At 51.5% G+C, this 22,226-nt stretch overlaps 11 protein-coding genes and 1 non-coding gene across 12 annotated transcripts; 4 read left to right on the forward strand and 8 right to left on the reverse strand.

The window, feature by feature from the left end:
• Nucleotides 1–2,346: 2,346 nt before the first annotated feature.
• Nucleotides 2,347–3,628, reverse strand: QC763_100205 (uncharacterized protein; the record flags this gene model as incomplete). Its single annotated transcript, XM_062906563.1, is given in 3 exon segments — nucleotides 2,347–3,140; nucleotides 3,249–3,324; nucleotides 3,335–3,628. The coding sequence occupies 3 exon segments, from the start codon at nucleotides 3,626–3,628 to the stop codon at nucleotides 2,611–2,613; spliced, it is 900 nt and encodes a 299-aa protein (XP_062769484.1). The 3' UTR covers nucleotides 2,347–2,610.
• A 1,455-nt stretch (nucleotides 3,629–5,083) lies between these two features.
• Nucleotides 5,084–5,623, reverse strand: QC763_100200 (uncharacterized protein; the record flags this gene model as incomplete). The annotated part of the gene is made up of 1 exon (XM_062906562.1): nucleotides 5,084–5,623. The coding sequence occupies one exon, from the start codon at nucleotides 5,621–5,623 to the stop codon at nucleotides 5,084–5,086; it is 540 nt and encodes a 179-aa protein (XP_062769485.1).
• An 856-nt stretch (nucleotides 5,624–6,479) lies between these two features.
• On the forward strand, nucleotides 6,480–8,066 carry QC763_100190 (uncharacterized protein). The gene is made up of 2 exons (XM_062906561.1): nucleotides 6,480–7,150; nucleotides 7,201–8,066. Exons 1-2 carry the CDS (start codon nucleotides 6,675–6,677, stop codon nucleotides 7,982–7,984), a joined length of 1,260 nt encoding a protein of 419 aa, XP_062769486.1. The 5' UTR covers nucleotides 6,480–6,674; the 3' UTR covers nucleotides 7,985–8,066.
• Nucleotides 8,067–8,169: 103 nt separating this feature from the next.
• QC763_100180 (uncharacterized protein) lies at nucleotides 8,170–10,296 on the forward strand. Its single transcript, XM_062906560.1, has 2 exons — nucleotides 8,170–8,684; nucleotides 8,752–10,296. The coding sequence occupies exons 1-2, from the start codon at nucleotides 8,307–8,309 to the stop codon at nucleotides 10,159–10,161; spliced, it is 1,788 nt and encodes a 595-aa protein (XP_062769487.1). The 5' UTR covers nucleotides 8,170–8,306; the 3' UTR covers nucleotides 10,162–10,296.
• A 57-nt stretch (nucleotides 10,297–10,353) lies between these two features.
• Nucleotides 10,354–10,946, reverse strand: QC763_100175 (uncharacterized protein; the record flags this gene model as incomplete). The annotated part of the gene is made up of 2 exons (XM_062906559.1): nucleotides 10,354–10,642; nucleotides 10,699–10,946. 2 exons carry the CDS (start codon nucleotides 10,944–10,946, stop codon nucleotides 10,354–10,356), a joined length of 537 nt encoding a protein of 178 aa, XP_062769488.1.
• An 861-nt stretch (nucleotides 10,947–11,807) lies between these two features.
• On the reverse strand, nucleotides 11,808–13,423 carry QC763_100170 (uncharacterized protein; the record flags this gene model as incomplete). Its single annotated transcript, XM_062906558.1, has 3 exons — nucleotides 11,808–12,634; nucleotides 12,692–13,073; nucleotides 13,136–13,423. 3 exons carry the CDS (start codon nucleotides 13,421–13,423, stop codon nucleotides 11,808–11,810), a joined length of 1,497 nt encoding a protein of 498 aa, XP_062769489.1.
• Nucleotides 13,424–13,523: 100 nt separating this feature from the next.
• QC763_0001070 (uncharacterized protein) lies at nucleotides 13,524–14,395 on the reverse strand (the record flags this gene model as incomplete). Its single annotated transcript, XM_062905042.1, has 2 exons — nucleotides 13,839–14,395; nucleotides 13,524–13,563 (listed from the first exon to the last, which is right to left on the reverse strand). The coding sequence occupies exons 1-2, from the start codon at nucleotides 14,036–14,038 to the stop codon at nucleotides 13,524–13,526; spliced, it is 240 nt and encodes a 79-aa protein (XP_062769490.1). The 5' UTR covers nucleotides 14,039–14,395.
• A 598-nt stretch (nucleotides 14,396–14,993) lies between these two features.
• On the reverse strand, nucleotides 14,994–16,642 carry QC763_100160 (uncharacterized protein). The gene is made up of 2 exons (XM_062906557.1): nucleotides 15,376–16,642; nucleotides 14,994–15,320 (listed from the first exon to the last, which is right to left on the reverse strand). Exons 1-2 carry the CDS (start codon nucleotides 15,965–15,967, stop codon nucleotides 15,172–15,174), a joined length of 741 nt encoding a protein of 246 aa, XP_062769491.1. The 5' UTR covers nucleotides 15,968–16,642; the 3' UTR covers nucleotides 14,994–15,171.
• QC763_100150 (uncharacterized protein) lies at nucleotides 16,437–18,411 on the forward strand. Its single transcript, XM_062906556.1, has 6 exons — nucleotides 16,437–16,461; nucleotides 16,515–17,353; nucleotides 17,423–17,630; nucleotides 17,687–17,796; nucleotides 17,860–17,972; nucleotides 18,034–18,411. Exons 2-6 carry the CDS (start codon nucleotides 16,849–16,851, stop codon nucleotides 18,181–18,183), a joined length of 1,086 nt encoding a protein of 361 aa, XP_062769492.1. The 5' UTR covers nucleotides 16,437–16,461; nucleotides 16,515–16,848; the 3' UTR covers nucleotides 18,184–18,411.
• Nucleotides 16,473–16,544, forward strand: QC763_0001100. The gene has a single exon. It is a non-coding gene; the product is annotated as a tRNA-Thr (tRNA).
• Nucleotides 18,412–18,630: 219 nt separating the features above from the next.
• On the reverse strand, nucleotides 18,631–19,971 carry QC763_100145 (uncharacterized protein; the record flags this gene model as incomplete). Its single annotated transcript, XM_062906555.1, has 4 exons — nucleotides 19,455–19,971; nucleotides 19,047–19,366; nucleotides 18,861–18,973; nucleotides 18,631–18,780 (listed from the first exon to the last, which is right to left on the reverse strand). Exons 3-4 carry the CDS (start codon nucleotides 18,912–18,914, stop codon nucleotides 18,631–18,633), a joined length of 204 nt encoding a protein of 67 aa, XP_062769493.1. The 5' UTR covers nucleotides 18,915–18,973; nucleotides 19,047–19,366; nucleotides 19,455–19,971.
• An 805-nt stretch (nucleotides 19,972–20,776) lies between these two features.
• QC763_0001120 (uncharacterized protein) lies at nucleotides 20,777–22,051 on the reverse strand (the record flags this gene model as incomplete). Its single annotated transcript, XM_062905044.1, has 2 exons — nucleotides 20,777–21,863; nucleotides 21,914–22,051. The coding sequence occupies 2 exons, from the start codon at nucleotides 22,049–22,051 to the stop codon at nucleotides 21,249–21,251; spliced, it is 753 nt and encodes a 250-aa protein (XP_062769494.1). The 3' UTR covers nucleotides 20,777–21,248.
• Nucleotides 22,052–22,226: the final 175 nt, after the last annotated feature.

A 22,226-nucleotide genomic window follows, 5' to 3' on the forward strand; every position in this document is an offset into this window, starting at 1 on the left:
TGAAGAACCCCGGGAAACACTCCCGGAAACTGTAATCCGGCCGGTCGTCATTATTATTCTGATTACCTACCTTCGTTCACAAACCTCAGCTTCGGAGGGTTTGTGCATTTCCTACAAACAGGGCCTCTCTCTGGCAGCACAACGGGTTCCTTCCGCCAGATTCCTCTTAACGAGATGAATTTCAAGCCGGGGGCAGAGGTAGGACAGATGGGTGGCATGGCAATAACTCCGACTGCCGTGAGCGCTGCCATGAGCGTGGCCGGGTTCCTTCCGAAGCCTGCCGAACGACGCCCTTCCGATGTGTAAAACTGCAACTGCCTCCAAGCGCCGCGATGCCTTGGCCACATTTCAAAGCAGGACTCGGCAGTGAGCCAGGTGGGCTTGTGTGAGCAAGGCCAGGGGAGGGTTCATGTTCTGGCAGGATGATTTCTGCTGGAGGTAGAGGCTGGTCGCGGTGGTTAACTTCGCTTTCGCTGTCATCACTGTCGTCACCCTCGCTGTCATCATCCTCGCTGTCAGATATATCGGATTCTAGTTCTTCGCGGACGGTGGTTGTGGCCGAGGAAGATGAGGATCCCAATGACGTGCTACGAGAAGGCCTACTGCGTGCACGGGTAGGAGTTGGCGGGTCTGCTTCAGAGACGTCCTCGCGCTCAGAATTGATGCGCTTTCGAGTAGAGGGCGGTGTCAACACGCCGAGATCTTGTTCCTGGGGCTGTCTCGTGCCTCCTTTCGTGGGGGTCATAGGAGCTGCCTGGAACAGGGGCGGGGACGACTGCGCAGAACTGGAAGCTTGAGTTAGCTGGCTCGGACAGGGGTTTTACTGGGCATGGTTGGGAGCTCGACAAGCCGTCGCTGTTTGACCTGGGGGGGGCATTGTCTTGCGAGCTTCGGAATCCATGGTTAGGAATGGTCCGCGGGGATTCTTTAGCTTTTTGAAAAGAAGAAAAGAGAGCTTCGGGGAACCTTTGGGTTCGAGGGGAGCTGGCACTTTATAAAGCACAACTGGCATGATGCAGGTGATTGGTCCAATCGCATAGAGTCCACCCTGCAGCTAAAAAGACGCATCACTGATGCTGTTTGCTTCTGCCTGCCCGAGTCTGGTCACGGGTTTGGTTCTGGTGTATTTACATTGCCCGTTCTACTGTGAAACTTATCCAAGGTACACGATCATATTGCTTCTAGACACCTGTTCCCAAAGTCGCCTCAAAGCCTTTCCAACCTCTTGGTGCCCTACCCCCATGCTTTGCAACCCGATTCCACCACACACCACGCCCACCATGCCGCTCCTTGTCCAGGAACGCCTTATAATAATAAGCAAGGCGTGCCGAGACTGTCTTATAAGGAGAGACTTTCTAGGTATTAAAGATATCGATCACGATAAGCTACGCTAGTTTAAACTCTAATATACTATTAAACTTTATTACTTATATTAAATTCCTTCATTAGTATCCGGTAAAATCCTAAAGAGTTCTTAAACAGTTCAGAATAATCAAAAGTAAAAAGGGGTACCTCGCCATTAAGCTCATGGAAGAGCTCCTGGAGAACTAGGATAATAAAGGCTGGATATTTAGGCTTAGTGCGACGAACCCCTATCCAGAACCTCTGAAAGGGATACCAGTCGAAGGCGCTTCTGAGCAATCCTGGTTTGGTACGGTTAAACAGTGTACAATAACTGGCTTGTTTCAATTACAATAGTTAAAACACCAACGAATGTGACTTCCATTGCATACTGCGGAACTTTCGATGTATATCGGCTAGTTCCTCCGTATATATATCCCAGTAGATCACCTGGATCACTTCTCCCAGCGTAGGCTCACCATGGATCACGGTGCCAAGAGTGATCCTGGATTGCTCCCGTCACCTTAGGATCACTTGGATCACCACGCTCCTGCGTTCCCATGCGCTCCATTTCCTATTGGTTCCTTTAACAATTGGCTGGGCACTTCTCGTGCCACGCATACTGTTCAACCTGCCCGTTGGTTTAACTGTGACACCTCTCGACGGGACATTTCTCTGGGAAGTGTCCTTGGGCTCATCTCCCTGGGAGCCTCCCATCAAGACCCTCCTACTGGAAGGTGTCACAACAAATATACTGCGCCAATAGCTATTTAAGCCTACATTCTACAGGCTTCATTAACACCGATTTCAACATTATTTCCGATTATTTAACAAATGATATATATAGTAAGGAGTAAAATATTAGGATTTAATAAGTAATTTAAGTTAATTAATAATCTTTAATAGCCTCGAAGTCTTTCGTAAAAAAAAAAACCTAAAAATACAGGTGATTCCGCACAATATAAACTTATCTATAACCTAATAACCCATGGCCTAGAGCCTCAGGCTATTACCAAAACCTTTCATATATCCAGTTAACCAATAGCGTTCCTTTAATAGCCGCAAAGCACTTAATTACCTACCTTACTTCCCAGTACTAGCCCTCGACGTACAGGAAGATAACAGAAGTACCGTGGTGTGGCCGATTGGTCAGTTGACGTGTGACAACCAGAACCTGTATTGGCAATTGTTGGTTGTCGGAGAATTGAAAAGTACCGGCAGGGCCACGCGCATCCGCCAACCCAGCTAACCATTGGGCTTTGAGAGATTCTACGGTCTGCGGGATGACCGACGAAGCTTTGGTGAAAGTTGATCAACTGTTTCTTTGTGCCTCTTGAACTTGGCGGCTTCTGACTTCTTGATGCGTTCAAAGATGTGATCCAAAGTCTCATGATTGTCCTTGAAAGAAAGGCCGCTCTCCGGGTCAATGGGTTCCAGCCCATGCTGCACAGCATCGAAACAAGGCACCGTCTTGCTGATGAGATTCAGCTGCCGCGCTGCACGCCTTTCCAGTCGCTTCGCTTGCTTTGCTTGGTGCGCGATTTTACTGATGGAATGGGTGAAAGATTTCTTCATCTTCTGTTTTCCCGTCACGTTGGCCATCCAATCCACCACGGAACCCCCCTGAGTAAGACCGACCTGCTTCCAGTAGCCGTCAGGATTCCTTGGGATGTCACCAAAAAACCACCTCGTCTTGCCACCTTGCACGGCGTAAAGAAACTCCATGTCCACCCAGGGGTTGCTGGGTGCGATCGTACCGAGTGCGTGATAAAGTTGACCCGGTAGCAAGAGAGAGGACCCTTCTCTCTCGATGTGTTGGCAAAAGAGCAAATCATCATATCACACGCAGACGATGAATAGACCACAGTGCAAGGGATGGGAAGGATGAAAGCCGCGGAGGAACTCACCAATATTTACCAATCTTCTGGCCTGTTTATCTTCCGGCCTGTTTATCTTCTTCCTGGTAAAACAGGACTTCGAAGTCTTGACGTACGTCATAAGCCGTGTTGAAGTCCATCGATAACATCTTTACTTCCTGATCCAGAAATTCTAAGGCATCAGGCGTGGCCGAAAAGAGTCTATGGATGTCAAACAATGCCGAAAAAGCAAAGCAATGAGCAAAACGGAAAGCGATATCATGATCGTCCCCACCGCTGTAGAAGATGCCTGCGGCTACAATGCCTCGTAGTAGGTCTTCCTCCACGTGCATGGGAACGGCGGCTGATTGAGCCTCGTTCAAGAAGTCACGAGCATCCAACATGAAGCGACAGAATGCGCCACGGTCCATTCTCCATTTCCCGTTGTTTGACATACCTGGCAAACTATCTTGCACCTGGAGTTGAGTCTTGCGATCGAATTCATGGCTTAAGCGAGCAAGAGTGTCGCTCTCAGGAGCCGAGAATACAGAAATTCCTCTCTGCAACATGTCCCCAGCCAGCCAAATGGTCCAGTCGGCAATAACATAGTCCTTCATCGATCAATCAGTCCCGTTTCGACTGACGCATTGCAATGGGGTGGCCGGGCTTCTGCACGACGGAATCTTGTCTTCGTCGCAATGCATAGAATAGAGCTTTTCCAAGAGCGAAAGACACAACAAATCTCCAGAAGGGTACAAATCGGCGGCCACTTCCATTTCTATTAATATCCTTGGCGAGTTGAATAGCTGTGTTTGATGCCACCGCGACCGACGTGAGATGCGCATCACCTTTTGAGATGCGAGGTTCAAAGACTGGCGACATAGTTGCGAAGGATCGTGGCAGTAGCGTGAATCGAGGCGAACAGGAGAAATGTGTCGAGATCAGATTGGTTGTCTTTGGCTTCGTATTGAACCTCCGTTGCGGGCTCCTGCTCATCGTCTTGACGTTCTGGAGAAACACTGACGGGTACTCGCGGTCTTTTCTAAACCGGAATCAGACGTTTGAGAGACTGTTAGAACCTCGTACCGATTGGAAGAAGTGGCATTGCTTCGCGATAGCCTGAGATTCCCACCTTGGAAGTGACATCCTCCGTGTTTTGGTCGGCCGCTGGCGGTGCTTGTACAGTCTCAAGAACATCACGAACTTGTTCAGGATCCCAAATAAACGTAGCATGTCCATCGTTGTCCTTGAATTTTGAAATCCTCGCCCAGATTGTCAAAAACATGGTCCGAGTTTTGATGACATCGCGAAGAGCCGAGCGGATAAAGTCAATCGGTGCAATAAATTGAGAAATGTCGTAGCCCGCGCCTTTGTCTTAAGAATCAGCGATGGCCTTAGCCATGGGGACAAAATCTCTCGTCTTCGGAATAGACTTGGTAACAGTCGAGCTGTCATGCTCTTTGAATAGGTGCCTGAGTATCTTCCCAGCCTCTGCGAGCCAGGTGGTGACAATTTCGGTATCCCTCTTAAACTGTACATTGTAAGGAGGTAAAGTTTGGAGTTTGATATCCATGTTGCCCTGTCATAGAGCAACCCAAAGAGGAAAGTCGACCTTCGGTAAACTGGACGATGGTGGTCTTCATGTAGCATGACATATGCGTAAAGTTGATTGTTGCTGGAAACGGTAACTCAAAAGTTGTCACAAGCTGGCATGCCGTGATGGTGTTTGCGCCTTTCATCGGCGGCGTGGTCACAGATATAACTTTGCTCACCATCACAAATAACTCAATACCTGTCATCAAACGTTACATCCTCAGTTTCATGGTCTACCGAAAATTATAGACATGTAGTTCGTTAAGCAGAAAACATGATGGCCAGCCGCCTCTTCAGTATTTTCTTCCACGCAACGGGTCATCCATGTACAAATCCGCATGCACATCCTCCTCGGCCTCGGTCGGCCGTCCTCCTGCCTCTCCAGCCCCCATCAGAATGGTGTGATGCATTCCCTGTGGAAGAGGATCGATGTCACCTCTGTCCGCAGCCACGTTGGCCTCACTTTGCGTCGGGTTGACCTTGACCTCGCTGCCAAAGACTTGGGATTCGTCAAACTCATAGTCGCTATTGGGAATCTGGCCGTGATAGATCACGGTAGAGTAGAAAGAGCGTGCTCGTTCGTCAATGGGAGAGGCAGCAGACGAAGGGAAATGGCGGTTGACGGTAGTACCGGTTGTATGTGTCGACGGCCCAAAGATGGATCTGTTGGAGGTGAACTCCATGTGTTGAGCCTGCTGATCCGAGGTCCGATTCAGAGACGAGGCCGCCGATTTGGCACCCTGGCGAGCCCCTTTGGCGCGGGAGGCATATGGCCTGATGCCTAGGGTCACAGTTCTCGAGACGGCGGGTTTCATTCTGATGGCGGCATGCATGACAGTGAATACAATCAGGTATATGCAACAACTAGTTGGCTGCTAAAGGGGAAAGGAAAGATTGTTTGCCGAGGTTCCTTGGCCTTCAAGTATCATGTCTTGCAAAGCTTCAGGACTCCTCGTCCGTCCATGTGTGAGCGCGGGGCTGCATGCCGTGACGTCGACTTGACAGAGGGCTCGACCAATTCCCGGCAACGTTGTCTGTGCGGCTCGGTCGTTTTTTGTCGGCATCATGTCACCATGATCTGGTCGTGAAGCCGAGCATTTTCCATATGAAAACAAGCACTCATTCACTACCGGGGTTGTATCGGGAGAAGCCGGCCGAACCCCGCATCCACTTGCAATGGCCGGCAGAGAGTTGTGTTGATGTCCTGATATTAACAGCGCAGCTACAGCGGGAACCTGGAATGGTGTGCTTGGCTTTTTGTCTGCTGGATAGTAGTGACCTCAGATAGAGGGGCTTCGAAAGACTTCTCGACACCGGTATACAGGGTATCACCAGTCTTCTGGTAACCGTTTCCAACTCTGTGGAACCAAGCTCGAAGTGCCGAAGCCATGTTTCATGCGCACCGGATCACGGAACCGCCGGCAAGCAAAAGTGGTCTTTAGCTCGCCATGTTTCCAGATATGCCTGTCCAATCTGACCAACCAAGAACTCCTCATCCTGCTGGGTGAAAATTCACGTCGACCGCGGACCATAGAAAAGACTTGGGCGTCGCGCGTGTAACGGGGATATGCACAGATCTTCAGGGGCCTCAAATGCGGGGCCGGAGCTATGCTGGGCAGCGATCGGCACCAGGTCCCTGAGATCGGCCCGGCGATCGCCTCTCGGCAAGAGATGAGCGAGTGAGGAGCGCGTTAAGGTGTCACCGTGTTGCCCTTGGGAATGGTTACGCCAGGGAGATGAAACGTGATGGCCCTCTCTTGCCCAGACAAATGAAGTCATTCCCAGGGACCGAAGCCAGGGAGTCTTGCGTGGGGTTGGCGTTGGGCACACGCAGGCTGATCGCATGCCAACTTGCGAGATTCCGGTCTGAGAGAAAAGTCTGATATGCCCCATACTTTGGGTCTCTCTGCTCTTTCTGGCCAAAACAACCACCGGAAACACTCGCAGCAAAAAACGACCATGTCGGCCACAGTCCTCATCGGGCAGGCTCCCACCAATCTTGGCCCACTGACCACAACATTCACACCACCGCCAGAATGCACAGTAGCAGTTGGCGCAGGAAGGGGCGGGTTCCTTGGGGACTTGTTCGGGGGAGGGGATGACAAGAGTATTGCATATCTGGGACAAGCATGCTCTCGAAATCGAGCTGTCGATGATACAGCATGTTGGCCAGCGACCTCAGAGGGCGCAGAGTCAAAGAAAGCGCCCTTGAACGGGTGGGGCTTCTACTCGCCGGGCCTGCATTGCCCAGTGGGTTATGCGACTGCTTGTGCGGCAACAGGTGGAAGTGGTGGGGGGTCTGGATGGCCGGTCCAGTTCAGGCTTCTCGCCGGAGAAACTGCTGTTGGCTGTTGCCCCAGGTTAGTATTCACAAAGAGAATATTGGTATCAGCATGACTGACTTGGATAGTGGGTATGGTTGTGCCAATATCAACGGGCAAACATGCACACTGGTGGTGACATCGTCGACTATTCCAACAGTCACCTGCGATGGCAGCAAAAGCCAAAACTTTGGCTTTCAAACAGTCCCAGACCCTGAAGCATCCATCACAGCATTCAGCATGTTTGCCCCGATGATTCAGATCAACTGGCAGAGCAGCGATCGGCCAGCCACCACCACATCATCTACCGGCACTGGGTCAACAGCGTCCTCCACCAGACCAACAACATCAAACCCCCTAGCCTCGGCATCTGGCACCAAAGTCATTGACACAGAGGACGAATCTGCCGAAGAGACGCTTGTGCTCGATGATAATTCCCAGGCGACTGGGACAGGAAGGGTGCCAACAAGGACGCTTGGAGCTCCGGGATCGGCTTCGGATGCAGCTGATGCAAGCTCTGGCGAAGATAGCGAAGGGTTGTCATCGAACGTCAAGGTTGGACTTGGTGTAGTGGGAGCTTCCGTGGTGCTGTTGGCTTTGGTAATTGGGCTGTTTTGGTGCTGGAGGAAACGAAAGAATGCTGCAGAAGAGCAGGAGCTCGATCGGCTGTATGGGCAAAAGACTGCGACAGGTTCGACCAGTGATTTGACCAGAAGCGACGAGATTCCTGGATGGTGTCGAGGACAGCGTTTGGCAACGCCGACGCAAAAGGAGCCATTTTTCAGGGAAAGTCTGCGAGAGATGAGGATGCCGGCAGAGCCATATCAACATGGAGGGTCGCCATATTTTCGGGACCCAGGATATCGTGTATAAGTTTCATGTAGACCTCGCAGGTTAAGTTGTTGCAATGCAATGCCATCTCATTCAGAAGAACAAAGTGATTGAACCATTGCCAAGCAGACATGTAGGGCTGCACGGACCATCTCTAGCACGTGCGTCATCGCCAGTGGGTGCCAAGAGGCAACCGCCAGCAACATGCAGAGAGCTCCCAATGGCCAGCCCAAGCGTCCATCCCATCGTCTCAATGGGGGAGAATGCGACGAGAAAAACAGACGCGCGTGTCATGCTAAGAAGCAATTTATTTTCCTTTCTTTAGTTTCACCCAGTTTCTGCTCCTTGTTTTCGATATGAAACCATGTCCGCCGAGTCCACGCGCCCCCTGCTGTTGCCCCAGAATCGCAAACTCCGTCATCTTCGAGGCATCTCGCTGAGAAACCTCGCCTTTACGCGACCGCGCGGCCGAACCATTGACGATGCTGCTCTTAACAAGAGCCCTGCCAAGCTCGAGTCCCTGCGAAATTCACCCCAGATACACCATGCCCTCTCTTCGGAACAGCTACGACCGGGTCCAGGGCGGCGGAGGAGCACCAACCTTGTTGGTGCCAGTCCAGTGACAAGGCAGAAACGAATCGAGGATACATTCGACAGCAAGCTGGCCGACGCATTCTTCTCCCTCCATGTCGAAGGAGAGGAAGAGCCCGTCTATATCAGCGAGGTTGCCGAGAGGGCTACAGTATGTTTGTTTTACCTCCAAATATTGACGATCCAACGGAGGGGTAGACTGTTAATGCACCGGGCAGAATTTTAATTTTAGCTTATTCGAACTGTCTGAGCTGGACTCGACCATTACCCAGACCCCGAGAGTCACCATCAAGATATGGACCAATAGACACGATACATGGAGCTTGCTGCTGGAGGACGATGTCGACCTGAGGGCGCTCAACTGGCTGGGCACCATGCAGAATGTGCACTTCCCACCGAACAGCCTGGTCTTCCACATGGTTGACGGCATCTACTCGCTCGAACTTTCCAACAAATACCCCCCACCAAAGAAGATGCCCCCCATACCCACGTCGTCTTACAATGCCCTCATGCGCCTCGCAACACTTGACAATTCGATCCAAGACGCTCTAGCCACCCGCGAGTCACTCACTCGGCAGATTAACGACCTCCTGGCCAAAGAGACCCCCAACCAAGTCCCCGCAGCCCAAGACTCTCTCGCCCTCGCCGAGAAATATCTAGCGGTGCAGAAGCGCACCGTTGAAGCCTCCAAAACGCGCAACCAAGAGCTTCGCGCCTCAATCGAAGCCCGGCGGTCCGCCATTGCTGAAGGCAGGGCCCTCCAAGAAAGGGCCGAGACCGACGTTAACAACGCCACCGAGAAGCTTGCCCACTCCAAGATACTCCTTGCCAGAACAAGAGAGCAAATTCACGGCCAGCGCCGGCGCATTTGCGAAGACCTTGACAGAATCTGGCGCATCAACTCTGTCTCCACTCCTGGGACACCTCCCTTAACATTTACCATCTGCGATTTGCCGCTCCCCAACACGATTTACGACGACGCACTCCTCAAAGGAACTGGAAGCGATACCCTCAGCGCTGCGCTGGGGTATGTAGCCCAGCTGACAGACAACCTGCAGTGTTACCTGGGTGTTCCACTGCCCTATCCCATCCGGCCATACGGGTCTCGGTCAACCATCCGGGATGAGATTTCGCAACTACCAGACACACAACGAGATTTCCCACTCTATGTTCCTAGGGGAGGGTCAAGCGCGCAATACCGTTTCGACTATGGGTGGTTTCTACTCAACAAGGATATCGAGACGTTGTGTGTCAGCCAGGGGTTGAAGGTTGTGGACATCAGGCACACGCTACCGAACCTGAAGTATCTGCTGTATGTCTGCAGCGCGGGGACGGACGAGATACCAGACCGGAAGAGAGGCGGGGTGAGGGGGTTGTGGGCGGGACGGTATAGGAACTTGACGGTGGCGGGGATGACAGCAGATGATGAGGCGAGTAGCTTTGGAGGGAGTAGGAGGGGCAGCGATGCTAGTAGTGTCGTTGGTGGTATTGGGCAGAGGAGGGGCGAGGATCTGAGGGGGAAGATTATCGGCGGCAGTACCGGGAACGGGGGTGTGCCTGGGTTTGAGGAGGCGGAGGTCAAGATGACGCTACGGACGAAAGGGATGAGGGAGAGTGTTGCGCAGTAGAGGTTTGTCCTACAGGCGCGTTTAGCATTATCAGCAACTGCATGGATGGGTATCATTAGGTTGTTTTGCAGCTTCAAGAATTTGAGATACCCCTTTTACTTGGTACCATTTCGCAAAAGAAACTACATCTTGTTGTTCCTATCGACTACCAACCCCCACCACACATAAAAGCCCATTGGCTAAAACATTTATCTACACAGCCTCAAAAGTCTGACTGCCAACATAAGAAGTAGGGTTGGGCTGAGCAACCCAGTCGGCCGCGGGGCTGAAAAAGTCCAAGATCACCGAAGTCCCGACGACGTGAATATCCGACACCACGATCCGGTACTCGTTGAACGGGGTCTTGTTCCACCGGAGGAACACGAGAGGGTCGCTGCTCGAGGTCCAGTGGCCAGAGTTGGCGGGGATGGTGCTGCCTGAGGTGGTGTGCGAGAAGTTGACGGTGATGTTTTCGGGGAGGAGGGTCAGGGTGGCGGCGTAGCTGGGGAGTTTGTTAGTCGGTGTGGAGGGGGTGAGAAAGGGGGGTTGAGGACTGACGAGCAGGAGGTGGAGGTGCAGGTTGCTGTGAACTTGGAGAAGCGGGCAGAGGTGGAGTGGCGGGCTTCGATGGCGGCCGGGGCGGGAGCAGGAGCAGGAGCCGCGGTGGTGAGGGTGGTGAGGAGGGCCAAGGAGGCGGTGGTGAGGAGGGTGGTGAGCTTCATTTTGAGAGTTGGAAGTGAGCAAGTTGGTTGTGTCTGTTGGTGATGGGGATGGTAAAAGAAAACAGAGGTGTGGTGGGGGAACATGGCCTTCTTATAGACGGATCTCTTCCACGCTTTTCTCTCCTGAAGAGGTTGTTTGTCATGGATTCTCAGGGGATGCCATGTTGACGCTTGGGGAGCTTCAATAGTGCATGTAGCCTGTTCCTTTGTAAGGGTGTTGCATGAGGCTATCCAGGTGGCCTGCCTCACGAGTCCATTGTTTTGCACGCAATGCAATCCAGATCACGCCCAAGTTTGGTACGACATGCTCATTCGCACTTTGCCCCTTGCACTATGCTACATGTAGGAGTCCTGTTTTGGTTGGTAACTGGGCTAACCTTTGGCAAGACCGTCTGCTCTCGAAACTTGAATATGAGGCAGCTCCCAGCACAACTGGAGTCAGTCCAATATTGCTGCTAACGGATCACTCGAGCAACTTGACGGCGTCTCTCCGAGTGTTGCTCTGTTGTCTCATAGACTGTCCCCCAAAATCGTGAATGTGGTAGTCCCCCATACCTATGCGATAGTCTGACATAACTGTGTGACCAAAACGCGGGGGTTGACCTCCTCTCAGTTCTAGCGTGACTCTGTCAGCTTCATGTTTAGACATCTCACCGTCGGGGAAAATGCAAGACAAGGGTGGCAAAAGTCCGAACCTGTCACTCACAGAAATCTCTAGCTTGGAAACGTCTAGTGTCAGCCCTAGGAAGGCTCCCCGGACCAATTCAAGTGTGGCGGACATGTAAGTCACGATCCTACCCGTCGACTTGTAACTGACAGGTTCTAGTGGTCTTTTGAAAACCAAACAACCCACCGCCACAATGACACACCGAACGGCATTCAACTTCCACCGAGAACCCGAAGAGCATGAACAAGAATAGAAAACATTTATCACCAAAGTCACTACTACTCCTTTGTGATAGTAACCCTCGTATCAACCCTAATCCTGTCATCCGGCACCGCAGCCCCAGGACTTAACCTCCCCGTCCTGAGCATATAATCCATCCGAGCATCCTCCCCCGGCCGACTCCTGCTAACCGGAGACCTCGGGCTGACAGGACTAGAACTCAAGCTTTTCCCCCTCTCAACATCCACTGCCCACCCAGAATCCGTCCCATCCCTAATCTCCACATACCGATCATGATTCCCCCTCACCCCCATCGCTCCCCCATCCACCACCCCAAGCCAATGTTTGCTGTTCCTCCTACTCCCTCCCTTTTCCTGAAAGTTCTCCGACTCCTCCCCCGACGATCCCAATCCCTGGAATCCATACTGCAAATCCGTCGGACTGGCCAACGACCCCAAGTCATTCCGCACTCCCTTTGACGGCCTGCTCCCAATCGTAGGAGGCCCTTGTCCGTTGATCCGCCCCTCCGCGTAATTATAATACTGGTTGTTATCCCCCGCACCACTTTGCCCATTCGACGATCCCGATACCCTCGAGCTGAGAAGCCCAGGGAAGAACTTGGCAATAAAAGGTTTCAACGTCATAACACAGGCGCAAACAATAGCACCGTTAACCTCAACCGCGGTAAGATAGCTGAGCTCGGCGGCGGCGTAGGTGAAATCAAGGTCTGTCTGAACCCGAATAAGCTGCATCAGTCGAAGGATAGAAATAAAACAGACCAAGAACCCAAAACCAAACACCCCCGACAATGCCAGCTTCTGGCGGCGAGGGAGGCGGATGGACCAGACAACCGGCATGGGCAACAAAAAGATCAAAAAGTCAGTCACTATTTCCCCTTGTTAGCTGTCTCTCCCCGAGAAATGAACCCAAGGCAACAACAAACCCATATGCATCCCCGTATTGCTCCACCACACACTCTGCGCATGGCAGTACTTTTTCTCCACGGTAAAATCCCAATAGCTATTCAGCGGTATACACGCCGTAAACGTCGCCAGCGCCATGAACAGGTGCGTGATGATCACAATCCCGAGCAGGATCTGCCCCGCCAACCTCGCCCACTTGAAGGTGAACAAATGGATATACAGCAGCAGGATGCTGATTTTGGAGAAGCAAAGCGTGATGAGGTAGAACAAGATGCCGTACCAGGCCGCCCGGCCCCAGGCAATCGCCGAGGGGGTGTCGTTGGGGTCAAGATCCCAGACGTGCTGACCTGCGCCGTGTGTTGCTTGTTCAATCACCCCTCCGCATGTTGCGCCAGCGAATATCTGATCATGGCCTTGTGTTAGAAAGTGTAGCAAAATTCGAACAAAGCTAGACGTGAAAGTACCAAGGCAACAAGTATACTCCAGTCTGAGCCCCCAATCACTTTGATCAGGACCCCTCTAGTGTAAAATCGGAGGGCCACAAAAAGAGCTGCGATAAACCAACATATCGAAGCCGAGGCAATGATATTGACCACAAGAGAGTCATGGGCTAGACCTGCAAAGTCGACTACTGGGGCCCCTGGCGGCAGCGGCGGCGGCGGTGGTGGTGATGATGATGATGATGATGATGATGGCGGAGGTGGAGAATCTGGTGAGGGGTTGGGTGGTAATGTGGTGGCGGTGTCAATCATGGTGATTGATGACTATGTATGGTAGCAATCGATCCAACTTTGTCCTGCTATTCGCCCTGGACGCTCCAACATAGTGTTGCAACCATACACTAGGAAAGCTTCAAGTCCCGACGGAGTGGTTTGACAGCTTCTTGGTTGACCTTAGCTCGTGGGGTAGGGTAGCCGGGGAGGGAACACAAAAACGAATGTCGGTTAAGAAAGAATGAAGCAAAAAAGGGTCTGAGCTGGGGTATATTTGGCTGCTATCTTAGCTGACTATATACCAGACACGGATACATGAACACGGCAGCGGGCTGGGAAACTTGTGCATCTGGGGTAATTAAAAGACGAGATGGAGGGTTGGGTATCCGAACATGCAGCTGCGGAATGAAGAGTCTGGGGTCGAGCAAGCAGAAGCGGGGCAGAGCAGGCATACCGAGAGGTATCTGTCAAATGGCAGAGACGGGAACCGATGTGACGTTGTTTCGGTTGGGCCAAGAACTTCTTGGGGAGAGGAAGCTGAAGTTCGGTTCCCCCTGAAGATATAGCTTCGGCAATTCTTATGCTTGGGCAATAACGAAGATGCGCACGGACAGGGACGGACGGCAGCGAGATGGTGGGTTGGGCATGTTGCATGGGGCAGCAGTTTGGTACTGTTGGTGCCTGTCAGCGCTGTCAGCAAGCCCCGAACCAAGGTGTGAGGGATATCCAGATATGGAGGGACCGGATGGACGAGATCGGCGGCGGTGGAAGCATATGCGATCTCGAGATTGCAAAAAGTTCGGATGACACTTGAGCCAGCGCAGAAGTGCAGGTTGGATCATGCGGCTAAGACATGACGTTTCAACTGTTCAGGGCCAGGGAACAACGGGGGATCTGAGGGTCCGTTGCACAATCGACATTGCGAGGATTTCATCTGAAAGCGACGGGACAGGGTAACTTGATAGAATGAGGAATGGTGCATTTGGTGCATTGGCTGTGGCGCAAATATTGAGCAAGAGAAGATGGGAGGAAAGTTCCCTCGATGGGTGCCTGTGCGTGCAGACGAAATGCAACCCTGCAGCAACTGCCATTAGCAAAGCAGCTTATTATGTGGGGACCAAGGAAAGAGCACTGAATGAAGATGCATTGCTCTGTGTAATCAAAGGAGGCATTCTCAAACCAGACACACTCCGGGTCTTGTATCTGGCCGACCGGCCGGATAAATCAACAGAAGAAAGACTTGCCCCGGTAACCACAACTGGGAACTGTTGGTTGGTGGCTTCGTAATTGGCCTCCGCGATTGTAGCCATTGGAGGGGCAATAGCCGGCAGGCACTTTTCAATATGTTTTGATTGCCGCCTGGTAGCGAGGATGATATGATATTAAACTGGAACTGCAAAAGAGATGGCGCACAGATGGGAACTTCATCAATAGTACGTAGGGCCCTTGTATTATTATGTCCAGATATACAGGTTTTCTTACATTATTATGTTCCCGTATTCATCGCATTGGCCTTGAAGGAGAGGTACTGAGCATGATTCAAAGAGGACTCGACAAGCGTAACCTATCAATGATTGTTCAAAGCTCTGCAAGAGAAGAAAACCACAGCCAACAGAGATAAAGGTATTACTCGCTAGCCTACGTATATGTACCTGCCTATGCTCTCTTGCATTTGCCGCCCTTTTATTTTGTACTGCCAGCTGCTTTCACCTCTGCTCAGCACAAAGAGACAGAATCTTGTTTATATGGCAAAACCTTAATCTAAAGATAACTCTTACGACCAACTCTCACACAATAACCCTCCTCTCACCTTCTTTAACGGGGTAAAACTGGCCAGCCTGCCCTCCAGGATTAAACTCCAACCCCTCAAGCGCCATAATATTGACAAACTCCTTGTCAAAGTTGTCCAGACAATACCTCGCAATCATATCAATACCTATCCACAAAGGTTAGCCACCGCTATCAGTTCAGCACTGAGTTTGGAAACTTACCAGCCCCCGCCCCTCCAGCTGTCCAGAGCTCGCCCTTACCATCCCCCCCCTCATAAGGCTTCTCATCCACCACCCACCTCTGGTAAACCCACTCGGTGCCGGGAAATCCCGCTCGCGCCACTGGCAAAAACTCCTTATTGGTCGTCACCTTCTTCCCCTCCAACAACCCAGTCGAAGCCAGCCACAAGCTCCCAATGCAAGTCGTCATCCACACCCTCGTCTTGCCCCAGGCCTCCTTCATGAACCTGTCCGCTGCTTCAGGTCTATGGGTGGGCAGCGGGCCGCCAATGAGAATGATGTCAAGGTCCCTCGGACAGTCATCATAGGTCACATTAGGCAAGAATCTGAACCCGCCGATGGAGTTTGGCAGGGAGGCGTTGGGGGGCGTGGTGGTTGCCGGTTCGAGGGAGGAGGCGATGTAAAAGAACTCAATGTTCATTGCGTGAGGGGTAAAGACGCCAAACTTGGGGTCGAGAGGAAGGACCTGGTTCAAGTAGCTGGCCGAGAGGTTGCCGAAGAGATCGATGCCCATGATGTCGGAGAGCTGGACTAGCTCGAGGAGGACGCCGATGCGGAGGGTTTTGGGGGACATCTTAGTCTTGATGGAAGCGTTGATGTCGTTGGTAAAATGATTGAGTGACTGTGTGTTGATCAAGATACTCGAGCAAAAGAAAGGTGTGGATGGGGGGCTTACTTATACCATCCTGGACTCAATTCCCTCCGTTGCTGGCCGGACCGAGCTCACCGCGCAGCGAATGAACCTGTCGTGCTACGGACGTACCGCTGTCGGAGACTAACAGAGACCGTTACACCTGGCACCGGAGTCCGTTGCGAATTCTGAGGTGACCTACCGAGTGCACTCGGAGCCATCCAGTTTGGCCCCGAGCCCAATCGGAGGTTACCTGCATCGTGCACGGTGTAGGGAAAGTAAGAACACGGCGCAGGTAGTCTTGACCTCTATTTAGGCCATTCGCTCAACCCTAATCCGACAGTAGCTAGAGCCGCACAAAGATGTAACCTTCCTGAACCACAGACTCCACCACATACAACATGAAGATGGAGTCGTCAAAAATGGAGTTCCAAAAAGCAAGTCTAGATGCCCACAGCCAGAATTGAACTGACGACCTTGTCATTACTAGTGACACGCTCTACCACTGAGCCATGCGGGCTGATGATTGGTTGTTGTTGGTGATGTTGGCGGATGATGGGCTTCTGAAGGTGTTGGACTGGGATGTCAGTGTTTATGTAAAAGATAGGATGGGGAAATGGCAGCATTGGTGCTGCAAACTTGATAAGCCATTGGGCGAAATGCCCGAGTGACAAAAAGGCAAGAGCAATGGAAGGGGATTGAAGGGGATCATCAGGGTCCGTGCTGCTGCTCCTTTCAGCCTCAGTTCTCCAAGCGGCAGACACGTAGGCACGTGACTGCGCGACAGCCACCCGTTCAGGGGCGCGCTAAAGCTTAAGTGGAAAATGCATTTCTTCTGCTGCCTGTTTGCATCAAGTTGCGACGACATCCCATCTCATCAACCACGCAGCACCGAGAATCTGGACGCCATGGCTATTCTCCCATCCATTCCTGGTCTCACCGTGACAGTGGAGGTGGCAGACAGACCCACGAAAGAATATGACGACCCCGACGCGGATTCCATGCAGATTGAGATGCAACGTGAAGAGTTTGATCACCACGCCACCCCCGACCTTCCGTACGTCGTCAAGTACATTGAAGCCAAACCTGGGGCCTTTTATCATTACCGAGTCAGCATTCAGCCTCGACGATTTCACTACGTATCCGATCATGTTGGCTTCACTGTCGTCAATGACGGCCGCGAGACAGGCATGACCCATTTAACATTTAATGATCGTGTCGAGAAACTCGGTCTCAGCCTCGTAGAGCGGACAGTGGGTTCGACGGTGTCACGAACTCGCGGGGGTAGCTACATCAATCGATATTTTTGTTTTTCAGCTCTCAATGTTGGTAGGTTGACTTTCCGTGGGGGGGGTTAGACGTTATGGGAAGATACTCACTAGGTGATAATGATGGTAGTCGAGTCGGACCAGTTCACGACCGATCAAGTCAAAAAGCAGACCGCTCGGGCGAAAGAGACCGGGGTTCTTAAAGTCCATTTGTATCACATGGACGTATCTGAAGGCTATAAGCCGCAAATAATCAGTGGTTCCGGCCCAGAGAATGAAACGACAGTGACCATGGCCGAAAAAGCCCTCAAGGGCAGGGCTGTTGACTGCGTCACGAGGTTTGTCACATTTCTGCCATGACAACTGAACCTGAATGACTTACAGCTGTTTCTAGCTCCGTCGTTCGCCCTCGGGCTGATCATCCTGGGTTGTATCCAACAGACAACTATCATGATCCGAAAAAACGCCCCTTTGCGGTTTTTGAGTTCCGTTATCGTTCGAAAGGTTAGTGCAAAACAAAGAGCCCGAGTCTGCAACTAGCCCGTTGCTTACCAGATGTTTTTTCAGAGGGTCTCATCAAAGAAGGCATTATTCCGCGGCCAACTGTCTCCGGCGATATCAAGGAGATGAGTGAAACAGAGGTTCGACGGAAGTTGGCAGAGCTTCTGGAGAAGCAAAAGGTGCGAATTTGAATGCGCTCAAATTTGACACTGATCAGGCGTAAAGCTGACAACAGAATAGTTTGGACCGGACACGAAGCCTGCGAGGCTCAAGCGCGAAGCTGACAGAATGGAAGTGGACGATTGGGCCCCAGATCCTGCCTTCGAGACTCGGTACAAAACTCGGAGATTATCCCATGGCCAGATGGAGATTGATCTCACCGAGGACTGATGAGCTCGGTGAGGGAAATCTGTTGGGTGTTTTGGGTCTGTATTTTCAGTGTGTCTTTTCCATGGGTGCATTATAATGGACGGATAAACCTACAAAAGGCGTTTGGGGGCTTCGGGAAAACCATGTCTTTGCGCTTGGGATGGTAATATCTTCGGTCATGACTAGCATGGACAGCTGCAACATGGGTGCATGTAGAATATTCTTAATGTAATATTTTGTGATTTGATTTTGGGGCTGTCTACTATCGCAACCGACTCAACGTATGGTGGCATCGGTCCTCTGGTGTGTTGACTAGGTAAATCAACAATGAGAGCAAAGAGATGACCTAATCCTGGCTACTCCCATAATCTCTGTGTTAAAAGGTCACCATTGCCTCCTGGCCCCATTACTCTGTGTCGCCGGTGAGGTCAACAAGCGTGTCTTCATCCTCGCTATCCCCTTCTGATTTCAGAATCTTTGTGCAGAACACTCGCCTGTTCTCTTGTGTTGGTTCGTCTGGCATCGGCATGGGTCATTCTTGGAATCGTCGTCACTCTCGTCCCTCTCTCGCTTGATTGTCTTGATGTCGCGAAGAGTCTCGATCTCCTCCTCTTGTTCCTAGGGGTTCAAACAGCAGGGTTAGCGTCTGACATGATGATATGATATCCGTGTGGCTATGTGTTCTGATGGTAGTTTACCTTTTCGCGCTTCAAACCCTTGAGCAGCGCCTCCTTCCTCTTCTCGTCACTCATCTGAGCAACTTGTTCTTCGAGGGAGGGCTCAGGAATGATACCTTCTTTGATGAGGCCGTCTGTCTATTGAATCAGCATCATATTTGCAGACACCAGCACCGGCTTCAGTATCAGCTGAGAAATACTACCTACTCTTGAGACGATAGCGAAACTCGTATCGTGCAAAAGGTCACTCCCAGGGGCCCACCATCGCGCCGTCGCGTAATGTTATACTAGTCCTTAGCCGGGATGGTACAGGTTGAAAGGTGGCCCGACAATTCAAGGCTTTGCCATCAAGCGCTTTGGTTGCGGCTTATTGCGGGATGGTTTCTGATGGCAGTGAGGAAATACCAGTTGGCCCCTCAAACCGATTCTTTTCTCGTGACTCGATTGTTCCAATGTGGTTGAAGAGTTCGACAATAAAGGTCCCATATTTCTTGGTCTTTTTGGTTCCTTTTGTGGTCGTGTCGGAGCTTTCTGCTGCGATTACGATGCTGTTAGCATTTATGCAGCATCCGTCATGTGCCTGTTTACGGGTTACTTTGGTTTTTATTTACTCACCCACGTCAAGATTGCCAAATGTAAACGACAAATGACGGTTGAGTCCTTTATCCCACAGCATATTGATTAACATCCCCCGCGGCGTGTTTGTCAGCACAGACGTAGGAGGTCAGGACTGATAGTGATCGTTGTACCAAACGCCTCCTCCGTGGACCTTTAATCTTGTGCCATCTACAAGAAGATACGCTTTGACGTAGCTTGTAGACCATTCGTACGTACGGTTCTTGTCCCAGTGATGCGATAACCCAAACTGTTGAGTCGAAGGGCGAAGCTGGCGCCGGACTTGGCCTCAATATACTTGACAACGTGAGGGGTCCCGTCATGTTCATGGTCGCCCGTCAGCTTCGGCGGGAGGGATCGGGTTGTACTCCGTGGCTGTCTCACCGTTGATTTCAACGGTGACGGAAATACCGAGGACGTCGATGATCGCCATGATGGGGTCCTGGCGGCGGTGGAATATGGACCAAAGCCAAGCAGTGAGAGTCGTTGAAAGCTGCGCCAAAGTGGCAGCCGTTTGGGGAAAAGAGGAGTCGGGAAGTGGAAGTGAGGAGGAAATTTGGTCTGGCGACGGGAAGAATATTTATCTCTCCTATTCTTTGTTTACCGCCCCACAACTCCGCTGGCGACAACAGATGAGATGGAAAGAATAAATTCCAAAGTAAAGCTCCTGAATCGAAAGGAAGGAGCGCAAGATTTGCCAAAAACAAGCACCTCCTCATCAGGCAGAATCCCAGATGAGATGACAAGGTTCATATCCAGGCAGAATCACATGAGAAACAACCAAGAAGTTCTGACCCGCCCGGCCTAGACTTCCTACCATACACAAGATGAACGATAGTGTCCAAGCCTCCGTCCTCGAGCAACCTGTTTTCTCAGTGTCTAGCTAGCCGAGACGAACACAAATGAAGAAGTGATAGGGCCAGAAAACTTTCCCCAATAGAAAGTAGTTCATCATCTCTGTCCCGATGACCACAGACAAGTATCCATGGATTGTTGACCCCCATTATATGGAACCAAAAGGACATCCTACCCATAAGGTAGGCCAGGTGGTACATATCTCCACACACTAACCTTCGTCACCGACCTACTTGCGCCAATGCCCCCTGGACCGAGGAGGACTTCCTCACCATTCGGAGCCGAGATTGTACTACGACCTCCAAACACTGGTTGGCAAGAGTATACAACGGTAAGGTATCATCTGTGAAAATGCACAAGCTGGTATGAATTCAGGGATGAACAGAGAGGGTGATGATAGAATCGCAGATCAGACATTTGGCTCGTTGTGGGAGACTACTTCAAGCAACCTTTGAGCTGGAAACAATATGAATGGCACCATCGTGCTGATTTGAAATATATGCTCTGATAATCTTTAGGATGAACCAATGCAAATTCCATTAATCTGTATTGACTTTCCTGCAACCAAGACCACCCGCGAGTGACAAGTAGACGACATTAAGATCTTCACCCAGCATAAAGTTCACATCCAGGTATTGGCAATTCCAGTCCATCTCCCCGCTGGCCAGCACCAGAACCACATTGCTAACAATATCTCCTTCACTGATGCCAGAGTTTCTAACCACTATCAAAGCCAATGCCCATATGCACGCGGCTGCAGACATGCCTGTTTGCTCCGCCGCTTGGCCACTCAAACCCCGAGACAACTCCCATTTCAGGTTCGTGCAGGGCTCAATTAAAAGGCCGAGATGTAGTTGCCTCGGAGCTAGAGCTGTCGCTAGAGGATCTCGAGACGAAGATGGATGAATTTGGAGTAGTTGACTCGACCTTTTGAGGGAACTAGCGAGCGCCCAGGAGGGTCGAGCCGAAAAGGGAAAACGCAGGAACGGGCCCCTGGTGAGAAAAGATCGATTTAAGTTCCTGTGAAGCAGCGCTGCTTGTGGAAGACGCAGCAGAAGACGGCTCGGTCTTCATGACTGGGGCAGAACCGCGCTTGAAATCGTTGACCTGATACTGCATCGGCGTAGGCTGGGGTAAATTGTTCATAGGGCGGACTCTGAAAGACACGTCCCTGTTGATGAGAACCAAATTGCTGTCGTCCGTTGACCCAAAACCAATGGGAGCATGGAAAATCAAAGAATGGCTCATACACACGCCGAGCTTGCCAAAATCATCAGGAACTGGCTGAATGTTGAAATGGGCTCGACGTAATTTCTCGAAAATAGTTCGCTCGACCGAAGCCCAGTCCGCTTCTGCGCGCGCCCTTCTCAAGGCAGATGGAGTGAATGCATTGATGCTTGAGACAGACATTTTGACTTCATCACGGTCACGGTTGTACACTGTCTTTATGCGAAAATTGCCGACAGAATGGGTGATGTGGTTTCCACCTCGATAGCGACCCTTGCGACGACCACGGTCGGCCGGCGGTTTGTACTCGGGCAGTGCGAAGAAGTTCTGTTCTTGCAGTCAGCAGGGCGTAGCTTCAGAGAAGCCGGGGTGCTCACCGGTTTGCCTTCGTCTTTGGGCTTCATCAAGGCTTTGGAGGTGGCCTTGGGGGGAGCCATTGGAATCTTCGACATGTCAAACTTTCCACCGGGCTCGCCCTTGATGTGGCCCCCTTCTTCCTTCTTAACGAACGACATGTTGACGTGGCTAGGCAATTGCCGTCCGGAAGGAGGATGATGAGCTGGGCGATCTGAGGGGCCACAAGAGACTGAAGATGGTTCTGGAGAGGTCGAGAGGTCGAGGTCAGAACGCAATGCTGAGAGTGAAAGAGACGCGTGAAACCTTGCCGTTCAGTAGACTTTTAAAAGGCAC

The sequence above is a fragment of the Podospora pseudopauciseta genome, chromosome 1 (genome assembly GCF_035222475.1).
Source record: "Podospora pseudopauciseta strain CBS 411.78 chromosome 1, whole genome shotgun sequence".
Taxonomy (NCBI): domain Eukaryota; kingdom Fungi; phylum Ascomycota; class Sordariomycetes; order Sordariales; family Podosporaceae; genus Podospora; species Podospora pseudopauciseta.

Bases quoted from the DNA above. Each gene is read 5' to 3' on its own strand.
- QC763_100190 (XM_062906561.1), top strand. From the start codon at position 6,675: ATGCCCCATACTTTGGGTCTCTCTGCTCTTTCTGGCCAAAACAACCAC. The intron at 7,151-7,200 runs GTTAGTATTCAC...TGACTTGGATAG, and splicing joins GCTGTTGGCTGTTGCCCCAG to TGGGTATGGTTGTGCCAATA.
- QC763_100180 (XM_062906560.1), top strand. From the start codon at position 8,307: ATGTCCGCCGAGTCCACGCGCCCCCTGCTGTTGCCCCAGAATCGCAAA. The intron at 8,685-8,751 runs GTATGTTTGTTT...TGCACCGGGCAG, and splicing joins AGGTTGCCGAGAGGGCTACA to AATTTTAATTTTAGCTTATT.
- QC763_100160 (XM_062906557.1), bottom strand. From the start codon at position 15,967: ATGTCCCCCAAAACCCTCCGCATCGGCGTCCTCCTCGAGCTAGTCCAG. The intron at 15,321-15,375 runs GTAAGTTTCCAA...CTTTGTGGATAG, and splicing joins AGCTGGAGGGGCGGGGGCTG to GTATTGATATGATTGCGAGG.
- QC763_100150 (XM_062906556.1), top strand. From the start codon at position 16,849: ATGCATTTCTTCTGCTGCCTGTTTGCATCAAGTTGCGACGACATCCCA. The intron at 17,797-17,859 runs GTTAGTGCAAAA...ATGTTTTTTCAG, and splicing joins GTTCCGTTATCGTTCGAAAG to AGGGTCTCATCAAAGAAGGC. The intron at 17,973-18,033 runs GTGCGAATTTGA...ACAACAGAATAG, and splicing joins AGCTTCTGGAGAAGCAAAAG to TTTGGACCGGACACGAAGCC.